The 13,785-nt window shown below is 31.2% G+C and overlaps 1 protein-coding gene across 1 annotated transcript in view; it reads right to left on the reverse strand.

Annotated features, from left to right (window-relative positions):
• Positions 1-957: 957 nt before the first annotated feature.
• Positions 958-13,785, reverse strand: part of LOC145280056 (adenosine 5'-monophosphoramidase HINT3-like) — a 123,256-nt gene continuing 110,428 nt past the window's right edge. Inside the window, exon 5 of the mRNA XM_080131736.1 lies at positions 958-8,128. Within this exon, the coding sequence (XP_079987862.1) occupies positions 8,078-8,128 (51 nt within the window). The 3' untranslated portion in view covers positions 958-8,077. The remainder of the gene's footprint in view (positions 8,129-13,785) is intronic.

Raw genomic sequence — 13,785 nt, forward strand, 5'->3', positions numbered from 1 at the left:
ACCCTCTCTGCACATCTTTGCCTACAAGCATCCATTTTTTTAAAAAAAAAGGACTACTTTCTCCATCACGTCTGAATACTAACCCAATCTACAAAAATCTACAATAATTTCAGAAAATAAAAAAAACAATACATAAAAAATGAAACAAACAAAAAAAGGCGAACAAATTTTCAGAATAAAATATTTATTATTTAAAAACTTTATTAAACAGAACTAAAAAAATGTAGAAAAAAAATTGAAGAATAAGTAAAATGTTGCATTTTTTTGTTTGCTTTTTTTTTAAGTGTACAACAAATTCCTAAGATTAGCAACAACATTTAAAATGTAATATTAAATTCAAGCCATGTCGTTGTATATTACAGGCCACTTCACGGTGCAGCTGACGACTGGAAGCCTATTATAAACGATTGACTTTCAGAGATTTGGAAATAAAATTAAAGTCAACTATATTGGAAAATACATAGAATAACAGACTGACCCATTCTTGAGTGTAAGAAGATATGTTTAAAAATAAATAAATAAAAATTAGTTTTGTTGTAGCAACTGATAAATATAAAACCGAACAAAGATGTAATTGAGATATCTCATAAAAGATTAAATTGACATGCATATCATAAAATACAAAGATAGTTTGCTTAAAACATTGCTGATAAAAGTATAAAAGGCTGTAGCTGACATTTACTTTTGTTGGCAATGGTTCTTATTGGTAGATGATGGACTTAGAATTGTATGTACTTAACATTCAGATTTTCCAATTTCATATTTGGCCAGATTTGACCTTTTTAAATTCTGTCTTAGATGATACGTCCAAGTATTCTTTGATGCAGGTTTTGTCACCAGTCACTTATATACTTTTCAGGAAGAGGAAGGAGAAAGTTTGAGATTTTGGTATATGATTGATGTTTCTACCACTGGTTGTTATGGATTTTATTTTGGACCAGCTCATGCCCTAATCAATTTTTTTTTTTTTTTTTTTTTTTAATCCTTTGTGTTCTCCTGAAATTGACTGCTAATTTTAAGGTTAACCCTGGTGGAACTAACTTTAGGTCACAGCATCTATGTAAAAATGTGAGGTGGTTTGTCATTCTTGGCAATTTTTGGTATAGTTTTTGCAGGCTTTTCCATTTTCGTATGAATTTAAGTCCGTACTTGATATTATGTTTCTGAATTGTTGAGATAATTTGGATTATTTGGATAATTTGGATAATTTGGATTATTTAAATTATTTGGATAATTTGGATTATTTGGATAATTTGAATTATTTAGATTATTTGGACAACTCTTCTCATTTTCGGTGTTATTTTTTCTACTATTCTTCTGTTTTTATGTATCCAGGTATTCTTGGGTGCGAGTTTTGTCATCAGCCCATGATAGACTTTCCAGGGAGCGAGGTGGTTTGAAAGTTTGGTCTGTAATTGATGTTTCTTCCACTGGCTGTTGTGGATTCTGTCTCGTATAAGCTCATGCCTTACTCGCTTTGCAATCATTTGTGTTCTCCTGGAGATAATTGGTAGTTTTACTCCTGGAGATTACTGGTAGTTTTACTCCTGGAGATTACTGGTAGTTTTACTCCTGGAGATTACTGGTAGTTTTACTCCTGGAGATTACTGGTAGTTTTACTCCTGGAGATTACTGGTAGTTTTACTCCTGGAGATTACTGGTAGTTTTACTCCTGGAGATTACTGGTGGTTTTAATGTGAAGTTCGGTGGCTCTAACTTAAAATCACGGCATCTGCACAGAAATGTCAAAAAGAGACACATGAACAGAGGTTTTGTAAATTTTATAAATCTTCATATATATATTTATTTTTATTTATTTATTTTCACATATTTTTATTTATGTATTTTTCAACACATGGGTATAGATTAGAATATTAATCTCTGTATTTTGAAATGTAGTCGACTTCATTTTTTCCCAAAACTCTAGAAATCAAAAATTTGTCAATAGGCCTCCAGCCATGTTTCTCAATTAAACCATGAAGTATTGTGTAGTATAGAACACTATGCTTCAAACTTATATTGGTATCATTTGTATAAATATTGAACAGCATTTTAAGTAAAAGAATTCTGAACGATTCAAAGAAATCTGCCGACATAAAATTCAGCAATTAAACATCGAGAGGTACAAGGCAGTGCAAGTGCATCAATTTTTTTTTTTTCCCCCCAATATTACGTTTTTGAATTTTGGAGATGAGGATTGGTTATTCGTATTATTTGGTTTCATTAGACTACTGGTCTCATCTTTAGTGCTATTTTCACAACATTTCGGCTGATGTAACCTCCGACCTTCTACAGGTATATTTTATCAAACACTTTCTGTCAAAATCAGGAATTTGTAAAAAAAAAATTTCGAATGGAACCGTTTATTTAGCTTACAGAGGTAGCATGTTCTCGTTCAGTCAACCATGACTGGATAGAAGTCCTAACAAAAGCATGTTACTTCTGTAAGTTAAATAAAGGATTCCGTTTGAAAAATCCAAATAATTCGAATTCTCTTAATATATTTCAGGCTTGAAATACATGAAGCATTTCTAAATATTTAGCACATGAAATTGAAAAAAATAACTTTGGATTCATTCTCAAATTAAATTAACTGATTTTTTTTCACATTTTCAGTACAATGGAACACTTTCTTAAATATTACATTGACAAATATACAACTGGAACGTGCACATATATTTATATATAGGAGAAAAATATCTGCCCCAGGACGGGTAAAATTCCTGGAAGAGAACATGTTACATTCCCTTTCGAAGATGGTATATTAAAGCTTATGCATCAAATTCTTATTACAGTTTTTATCAAAATCCATTGCATTATAGTTTGGTTATAGAAAATGTCTAAAATTTAAATTCAAGAAATCATTTTTTTTTTAATTCATATTTATAATATCCATAGGTCAAATTTAATGCAAATCTGAAATATTTGAATTTTCAAATGGTTGTGCTCATCCATTTCCTTTTTAAAAGACTAAATTAAACTAAATATAGTTCGTATTACCCACCCTCATGCCTAGCAGCTGCATTCAAAAAATCTTATTGACTGGTTAATTAGTTTAGAAGTGAATTGTGTAAATACAACTATATTAACATACTTTATTTTATACATGTAATAGATATCTATATAAGTGATCTTGTCTGTCTGGGGAACGATCTCTACCAAACTACTCTGTCAATCTTTGGTTTACAGATTTAAAACTTGATCTAAGGGGGATTTGGACCAAGTGGAACAAATTCAGTTTGGTTTTCAGCCGGAAATAATAGTTGCTAAGGGTCAAAATTTAAAAAAAAAAAAAAAAAAAATAGGAATTTAGCAGGCATAAGTAGACTTAAAGTGCTCGTCTACGCATGCACAAATATACATATTTATACATTAAAATCAGTTAATTTTTAACCATTTCTTATCCATCTAACGATAGCTCAAACGGTCACGAACAAGGTTGGATTGTTAAATGTTTTGGTTTCAATTCTAGCTGATGGCACCGAAGTCATATTTTTTTAAACTTTTTAAATCCATACTATATACTGGGTACAATATAAGAATCAATAGAGTATTGGTTTTATTGAAAACTGCATGAATTAATATATCATATTTAAGCATATTTTATGACCGAACAATGCCAGGCAGCCTGCTAGTATATAGTTTTTTTTTGTTTATTTTTGTAGACATATTCAGTATTATAGAAATGAAAGAGTTTTTCTTTATGATTTTTTTTTACTGTTTCAATTGTGTACATTATTATTATCGGCTGTTTATACAATGAACATTTAATTTATGCAAACATGGGCATTTTTTAAAAAGCAATATTTCATCGGAAATATACTATCAAGTTTGAAACCGATTATTTACATAATTCAAATAAATAATAAAATATGTATAATCTAAGAAAGAAAAAATTAAAAAAGAATAGGTGTCTTTTTTTTAACATTGTCTTAGGTAAGTTTACTTTTTTTGCTTTAAACCTGAACATTAAGAAAACTCAGGTTTTGATTTTTATGTCTGTATTAACGATGAACGAACGGCTGTAATTTTTTTTAGATAAAAAACAATTCTGCTTTTTATAAGGTCTTGTATATATATATATATATATATATATATATATATATATATATATATATATATATTTTTTTTTTTTTTTTTTTTTTTTTTTGAGAAATATCTCAATTTTCTGGCAAATATACCCGGTGAGCCAAGTGCGAGAGAGATTCAAACAATTACACTCAAAGGGACGGTCAGAATCTTTTCAAAAAAAAAAAATCTCTCAGTTGGAATATATAAGATAGCAGGAGAATGTTTGGAATCCAGTAGGATGCCCCATCCTCAGCTTGAACAAACTAATAAAAATAAATCGAAAAAATACATTATAAGGCAGCATGTTTTTATTCAGGCAAATGTTATCAAATAAAACAACTGTTTTTTTATTTATCTTTTTAGGCTTTTTTTTTTTATTTTGTTCAATTTTTTGAATAGTCCATTTTTGGTCAAATTACTGTCCATAAGTTTTACAGATTTCTTGTTCACTGTTTTTTTTGTTTCTTTCTTTTTCACAAGTACTTTTGATGTTCCTATTTACTTGCCTCCCCACGAGGACAGAGTTAGACACAATGTCAGTTTTTAATGTGGGGAAAATCCAGTTCCCCAAAAAGGGGCACTCTGGATAGGAACAAAAATAAAAATTGTCTCAGTCATGAAGGACTTCTTATCCACTCACTGAGAACAGAAAAGATGGAGTGCAGCATCAGAACAGATACTACACTGTGATCTTGGCCCGATTCACTAAATTATCAAACGAGTTTAGTCTTGACGTGTTTACAACTATGCCTTCGACTGTTTAGTTTATTAACGTCTAATAATTTACGACTTGAAAATGAGCGGCTGTAGTGATGAGATGTTGCAAGGTGCTCTTTTTTCGATTCAGATCACGATAACAAAACGTTGAATCAAACGCCACTAAAACAGGTCGATGATTATAAATACCTAGGATCATTCATAACATCCTCTCAACATCAGAAAAGGCGATGGCGTGGTATACTTCTAATGATTTGAGCAAAATATCGCCATCGCATATAAGCAAAAACATCGAATTGAGAACTCTTCAGGCGATATTGCTTATACAAAAGAACAGTCTGGACTTTACTTTTGTATGAACAATATCGTCTGAAGAGGTCTCTAGTTACTTGTAACTGGCTGACCGAAACATGCTCATAAATGTGTAGTGACAATAAAAAGTATATATATATATATATATATATACATACGCACACACACAGATTTTAATAAATCTGACTTGTCTTCGATTACACTTGGCTAACCACAGATCGGTATATAGATATATGGTGTGGTTACAAAAGGATAGGTAGTTGCTGTAGGAAATCAAGTATGAGGAATCAATACCAGTCAGCTACAGACCTGAGTAGCTCGTCTCATCTGATGAGGCTTGCACTGGGTTGAAATTAATTTATAATTAGATTGGGCTAAATTTGTGTTGGGTTTTTTTGTTTTTTTTTTTACCTTTATATATATATTAGGTTGACAAGAAGGTTCTTGCAGAATTTTAAATTTTGATTTCGAATGATGTACAGTAAAACTCCTTTAATTTGAACTTCCTCTCATTTGGACTTCTTCTAAACCTGGACTATTTTATTATTACTGCAAGCAGTGGAAGATGTTTTTTAACCAAAATTGAATAAAAAGAATAATTAAAGGAATCGGTCTTGGCATCGAGAAATAGGCGCAAATTTTCCGATTCCGCTACCGATTCCGCTACCGATTCCGATACCGCCAAAAGCTCCGATTTTTTCGATTCCAGATTTCTATTCCGATTAATCGCTCCAACACTTACGGAATATAATAGCAGCGCCCGAGAGCTCAATCGATCAAAATAGAAACTGCAATGAGACTCATTCAATGAATAAATACATAAAAAATGTATTTTACATAAATGTATGATTTCTGTAGATGATAACTTAGGTAATAAATACCTAACAAGTAAGAGTAGATTTAATTTATTTTCAATGTTTTTGTTCCTGGTAATAATATTTAACAATTCTTACTTGCAATATACCGTAAACTCAACTTAATATATACTTGAAGTATCATATAGCAATGAATTTCATTTACTATTTCTTAATTCTTAGAAAATTAAAGTTAACTGCAGCAAATGATTTTTTATCACGAAACTTGAACAGCATCCTCTAATTTGAACGAAGCGGATGTTCAAATTTTAGGAGTTATACTGTAAGAGCGTTATTCGCTCTGTCTAATCGTTTAAATTAGAATCGTTTTAAACCAAATATGTTTTCTTTTCAAAACGTCGGATACAAGATTGAAAAAGCAAATTCGCACAATTTGTTCCCCACCTCATCAGGAAATCATGAAACTGAGATTAAGCCATATCGGATATACTTAAGTGACCTTATCAATATATCTACACTTAACTTCTAAAGCATATTACTACATAGTAATGTGTAATGCTTCAATATTATAAAATCTTTTCTGACCATTCCAGATTTGTAATCGTACGGTAATAAGTTTGTTTGTTTTTACATCAAAAATAAATGAGCGGCCAAATACCCAATAGTTATGGATTCCCCCATTCGGCATGGATATTTTTAAATTTCAACCCATTCATCAAAAATTTCGTTAACAAAACGTAAACAAATAAATGCAGCAAATAAAGTATTTACAGAAATATTTTATTGCTAGATGATGAATTTGATTTATTATATAACTCTGTGCACCGTCCGGGTGTCCTTGCTAGCTTGCTTGAATGTTGTCTCCAATGATCGGGCGATTCCATCTTTTAAAAAAAGGATTACAGGTGAATGCATATATATATATATATATATATATATATATATATATATATATTGGCGTGGCTCAGAGTCTAAGGAATGAGAGTGGAGAGTTGTAGGTTTTGGTTTCGATTCTTGCTGATGGCACCCAAGTCATATATATGTTTACTTTTGATCTCACTACTTCAATATAATGATCAATAGAGAATTGTCTCTAATAATAAATTCATAATGTACATGAATAAATATCCTATTTAAGCCTATCTTAGAACCGGGTAATACCGGGCGGCCTGCTAGTTTTTCATAAAATTCACAATTCTTTCTGCAATTCAATCCTATACTTGACTGGTCTAGCAAGTTTCGGTCATGAACATCCAGCAGTCTCTGTTCTATAACCATTCAATGTGAGGACACTTTAGTGATCGTCTTATCAGTAGGATAACTCAAATTAAATGCCACCCATGGAGTCGTTAATAAAATTCGCAATTCTTTCTATAATTCAACCATATTTGGTACAAATAAACTTCAGTCTGTGTCTGACTTATCCATAAAGTTTCAAGTGTGAATATCCAACAGTCTTTTTTTTATCGCCATTCAATGATATGCACACCAGAATATGACGTGCAAAATTGTGATTAATTCTGATAGATTCCTGTCTTGGTACTGACCTGATTTGGTCTGCGATGACCCTCTTTAGTTCCAAAAAAATCTGGGGATTATTTTGATAGATATTATCTCTGCCACTATTCCACAGATAAAAAAAAATGTGTGAAGCCAATTCAGGATCACATTCACTGATGAAATGGTCACCAAAGTGTCCCACCATATCATCGAAATGTCGGAAACTTGGTGGACATGTCTGATGTAGACTGATGTTTATGCTAAATATGGTTGCATTGTAAAAAGGATTGTAAATTGTATTGGTGATTCGAAGGTAGGGAGGGGATGGGAGGGGGGTGTCATTCTGTCATATACATATTGTTGATAACATTTCCATTGCGTTATTAAAAATTGATTACCATGAATGGAATTGTGTTTGCAGACTGAAGATAACTTCAAAGAAGAAAAAAAAAGAGTGACAACAAAGTTATTTTCTTCTTACATAAAACTTCGAGGCATCACAAGTACATGACATTATATATATATTATATATATATATATATATATATTATATATATATACATACATACATACACAGGTACACACAGTTGAACACGTTCTTTTTATATATAGGCTTCAAGTTGGTTTGCTTCTCATTATATAAGAAAATGCAGGTAAAGAGTCTAGTTTTTTTCCCCAGCAGCTTTTTTCAACCGAGCAAGGACCCACACCGGCTGGAAAAGAAAGAAAAAGTTTTCTTTTTTAAAAAAAAAAAGTTGGTTAGAGATAACATTCCAATATTATCGAAAATTTGAATATTTGATACAAAGGTTGAAAATTTTGCAATATTATTTGAAAATTTGAATATTTAGATACAAAGGTTGAAAATTTGCAAAAAAAAAAAAAAAAAAATGTCACGTATCCAATATTTTTTTCATAGAGTAATTTTAAACTTTCATAAAAAAAATCGATTCAACCATGATTTTAATTTTCTTTCCACATACAACTAAAACCTTACGAAATATAACTTGCCAAATATCAAGCAAAATGGCGAACATAAACTACAGTTAAATAACAGAAAATGACATGAATCTAATACTTATAAGTAAGTAATATCTCGTAAAGTTTTAGTTCCCCCAAACACCATCACTATTTTGTTTTGCTCCGAATGTAACCATCACTAGATGTTGCATCCCTATTATGTTACCTAGCATCTTCTCTCCTGATGAGAAGCATTAGGCTTCGAAATACCATGATATAAAGAGTCCCCATTTACCTTAAACCCCTAATTGATGTATACGTTTATTGAATAAATCTATATATATTAGTATATAGTTTTATATTGTCATTTTTTTCTTTATCGATTATATACATATATATATATATACAGTTGGTTGGTTGGTTGTTTTTGTTTTATGGCATATCAACCCTTTTCAGGTTATTTAATGCTGAATCCCAAGATTTTGAAGAAAAATTTTTTAATAGAATATATTTGTTGTTTTCAAGTCAGTTTCTATTTAACCCATGGTTGGGACCCTAACAGGTACTACCACTCCGGGTCAGAGTGGACCTGGGAGCAATGGCAATTAAAGGGTGGGTCCACACTCCTCAAAGCCCGCAAGCTGGGGTTTCAACACTGGATATAGTTTATGGTATATATATACAGACCCACACACATATATATGAGTATGTGTGTGCATGTGTGTATGTATATATATATATATACTAGCTGTACCCTGCCACGCGTTGCTGTGGCTCAAATTGCGCAATGGAAAAAGTTCCAACATGAGAAAAAGCATGTTTCTTATAGGTTTAATATTCCATTTTGCATGGGTACACCGTTTTTGTTGTTCCATTTTCTTAGCTGATATAGAGATTTTCCGGTGTAGTGACTCTTGAATACGTAATGTATATTGTCCATGTGAAAAAACAGTCAGTGTGTAACTGTAAGGCCCACAATTGTAAAGATTGTTCCCTGTGCTTTGTTGATGGTTATTGCAAATGACAATAAAATTGGAAAGTTCAATTTCCTAAAGTGTAATGATGTATCCGGTGGAACCATAGGAATGCATGGAATGAAGATATATTCATCTGTGAAAGGTCCTATTAAGATTGTTGTTTCTATGATATTGTTTGTTAATTTTTTTTACTGCAAGCTATGTGCCATTGCAAAGCTTGGATTGGTTTATATTTCACAACATGATAATTAGTACACCAAATTTCAGTTGCAATACATACGGTGGCATCCCTGGCAAATATAGCTGTTTGATAATTAACCACTTTATCTGCTTTCACAACAGTGTCGATGGATTTGTATTTGACTACCTCACTTGGAATTTTACATTGAATAATAGCGTTAAGTTCATGGGCAGCTTTGTATTGACCTGCAAGAATAGCTCATTCACTCAGTCAAATGGAATTCTTATAATTTGAATATCTGCAAAAACATTTTAAACTAACTATTCTTTTGATGAAATAAAATTACAGAAATTACAGAAGTTAAAAGTCAAAGAATTTTGCCCTTAACTCTGATCAGCTTGCACTTTTTTGTACCCAATTTTCCACAAGTGATGCAAAAGTTTTTGTGCGGATCGAACAGTCGGCAACTGGACATGCATATTTTGAGTTAAGTTTAATAGCTTACTAATAGTAGAGTATTTGAGGCAAGCATTTATTTCATCTGCTGGTGTTGATTGAAGAATAACAGGTAACATTTGTCTGAAATCTCCTGCAAGCAATATTACTGCATTCCCAAATGGTCTGACATTGGCACGCAAATCTTGCAAGGATCGACCAAGAGCCTCAAGTGATTTTTTACGTACCATTGTACATTCATCCTAAACAATAAGTTTGCATTTCTGCAATATTTTTCCCCATATTGGATGTTTTTGAGATGTCGAAGATGAGATTTTTGAAAAATTGAATGTTTTAAAGTAGAATAAATAATTCTTCTACTTGGCAAGCAAGGTTGCAGGTATTCCTCATGCAGCAAGGGCTAAAGCTATGTCATTTTGTTACCAAATGGCTGCCAAAATCAATTTAATTAGAAAAGTTTTACCAGTTACTTCTGGTGCTGTTCAAGGTAGCAGTAATTTCCAAATAACTTCTATTCTCACAGTCAGTAAATTAGGTGACTAAAATAGGATTTATCCATGTTTTGACAATGCCTTATTCACTGTAATTAATTTAGGAGACTAAAATAGGATGAGGGATTAGAGATGGACAGATAGAGAGGAAGATATATAGATAGAAAAGAGAAAGTGAGAGGAAAATAGAGAAAGAGGAGATAGAGAAATAAAAGGATTGATAGATAAACAGAGAGAGGGGGAGAGTTAGAAACAGAGAGGGATGAGACAGAGAAAAGGAGAGAGATAGAGGGAGTTAGAGAAAGGGGCTCAAAGAGAGATGGAGAGGATGATATAGAGAGAAATATAGATTGAGAGAGGGAAAGGGAGAGATGGATAGAGAGAGATATTAAGAGAGGAAGAGAGAGGGGGAGAGAAACAGAAGGTGAACTACACTTCACCGTTTGTTTCCTCGTTCAGTAGAGAAGAAATCTTTCGAGACTGAGGACATTTTAATGTTTTGTTATTATCTAGAGTACCCCTTTTTTTTGGGGGGGGGGCTAGATTTTCATCACATTAGAAACCGACCGGGTTATCTGTACTTTCATTTAACAAATTAATAAAAGAAAAACGGGTTTGTATTACTGTACACATAGATTCGAAAAAGTTGTCAAAAAACAAATATATAACAAATAAATGTTATCAAAGGCAAGATAAATTACTTTTCAGCCAAACTGGATATATTTTTTGTGTTTTTATTCAATGTAACATATTTATTAAGCTCGAAAACCATACAGTGTTTACCGATGTATTCGAAAATTCAAGATGGCGTCTTATTCTCTCTTTAACACGGTAAGTGTGGGAAAAGATGTTATAAATAAAAAACCGGATAAAATACTGTTAAAAACTCGCTTAATATATGTTACCCTGACATAGGTTGACATATATTCGGCGGGTTTTTAATAGTATTTTGTATAGTTTTTTATTTATAACACCTTTTTCCATACTTACGGTGTTAAAGAGGGTGTGAGACGCCATCTTGAATTTTCGAATACATCGGTAAACACTGTATGTTTTTCGAGCTGAATAAATATGTTACATTGAATAAAAACACAAAAAATATATCCAGTTAGGTAGAAAAGTAACTTATCTTGCCTTTGATAACATTTATTTGTTATATATTTGTTTTTTGACAACTTTTTCGAATCTATGTATACAGTAATACAAACCCGAAAATTTAATTAAAAACAAATAATCAGACTTAGCTTGTTATAATAGGTGTGAATTTATTTGCCCTGGTGTATCACACTCGTGTTATTTTTAGTCCGAAAATAAAGAAGAAGAAATCCTTCCCGACTGGTCAAATGTTTTTGGCGATAAGTTGGGATGAAACGATAAATTAATTTTCTTTAGAAAATTCGTTCGGGTAAGGAGCGGCGTGAATAGACTCCTCGAATTTTTTTTTGTCTTTTCTTGGAGCTCTCCGGAAATGGTGAATGCTCAATGTCACTGTCAAAATTAGTTCCGGGGTACACGCTACAATTAAAATTTACTAATTTTTAAATAAAAAAGTAAAAAAAAAAAAGTTAATAAAAAAAATTGTTGCTTATGTGCGCATAAAAAACTTTTTTTTTTTTTTTTAGCTTAGGTCTACCTTGGAATCACCCCCCCCCCAACCTCCAAATCTTAAGAACAGCTTCCGGAATAAACATCACTTTTGGAGGGGGGGGGCTAATAAACACCATTTGGGGGGGGGGGGGTGATATTTAAAAAAAAAAGTCGATAAAAGAAATTCAAAATCAAATGTTTGTAAAAGTGAGAAATTATTAATAAATGTTTAGTAACATTTTTCGGTGCTAATGCAGAGAGTGATCCGCGCTATTTTTTTAAATCGTGTTTTTTTTTTTTATTCCAAAAAACTCAAAAAGCAAGCGACAAACTATTTTTTGGCCTCATATAATAAAGAAAAAATGTGTAAATTAAAAAATATGGAAGATAAACAAATGAATTATGTTTTTTTTGTTTTTTTTACTTACTAAACAGAAAATGAACAATTCGTGGCTGTGAAATTAATCGAACCGGAAGTTCAGTTTTATCAACAGAACAGATTCGCAGTAACGGTTAAAAAATATATTTATTTTATTTAATATTTTAATTTTAATAATTCGCGAGGTAAATTTAATTTAAGAACATAAAAACATACCTCGACTCTAAAAATGGGTTGTCTGAAAATTTCAAATAAATTGGTAACGTAGAAATATGGTTTTATTCGTTTAGAACAAACCAACATTTACATTTTTATATATATATATATATATATATATATATATATATATATATATATAAAGTTAATGTATGTTTATTACAGATATCGATCTATTAACATTTAAAACATTCCAATAAACATTCAATAAGGATTGAAAGACATCATTTGAAATTATCATTCGTTTTCATCTAGAGTCACTAAGGGCAATTATCTGTTAGGTCCATAAAATTGGTGAAAAATATCAAAATGTGAAGAAATGAAATTCATTTTCTTTTTTAAATACATTTTCTTTGTTTTATAAAACAAAAATAAAATTTAAAAATACCTCAGCAAAAATATATATATATATATATATATATATATATGTTGTGTCGTGGAACAACAATGAAAATAAGAACAATCAAGTCGAGGTTCGGTTAAGGAACAAGTATATTAACAATAATGTACAAAGATAGGGAAGTGTGTATATCTGCTGGGCACTCGGCTAACAGTTGAAGTGCAGTCGCATCTCTCTCACAGGTGTTGGAATTACTAGCGCTATTTATAGTGCTAATCGGTGTAAATTCCTCTGTTTAAGGAAGGCCGGTATAACAATATATATATAAGGGTTGAAACATTTAAATAATTATTTTTGTTGATATTTTATTGGTATTTACACGATTTAAAATTACCAAATCAAAACGAATCCATCAAAGTTATTTGCCGTTTTACAGCAACCTCATTCTTTGATTCTTTTTTCTTTTTCTTTTTTTCATCTAGCGTAAGAGGTTCACAACCTAGGATGCTCACAACCCCTTGGGGGTGCAAGAAACATTTAGATAAAAAACATAATAAGGTATTAGTTATATGTTACTCATTTGTGTTTTTTTTTTCTTTTACAGTGTACTAACTTTTTACCTTTATTATAGGGTCAAGTATTTATATATTAATAGGAATTATATATTAATAAGATAGCGTGTGTGTTATTTATTTCGTGTGTCATGCTTACATCCCAGTGACTGGCGCTTAATTGTTATGGACTTCGATTTCTTGTAATAAATAATTTTACCAAGAATTCTTC

Source organism: Euprymna scolopes, chromosome 7, assembly GCF_053919585.1.
Source record: "Euprymna scolopes isolate OS-2025 chromosome 7, ASM5391958v1, whole genome shotgun sequence".
Taxonomy (NCBI): domain Eukaryota; kingdom Metazoa; phylum Mollusca; class Cephalopoda; order Sepiida; family Sepiolidae; genus Euprymna; species Euprymna scolopes.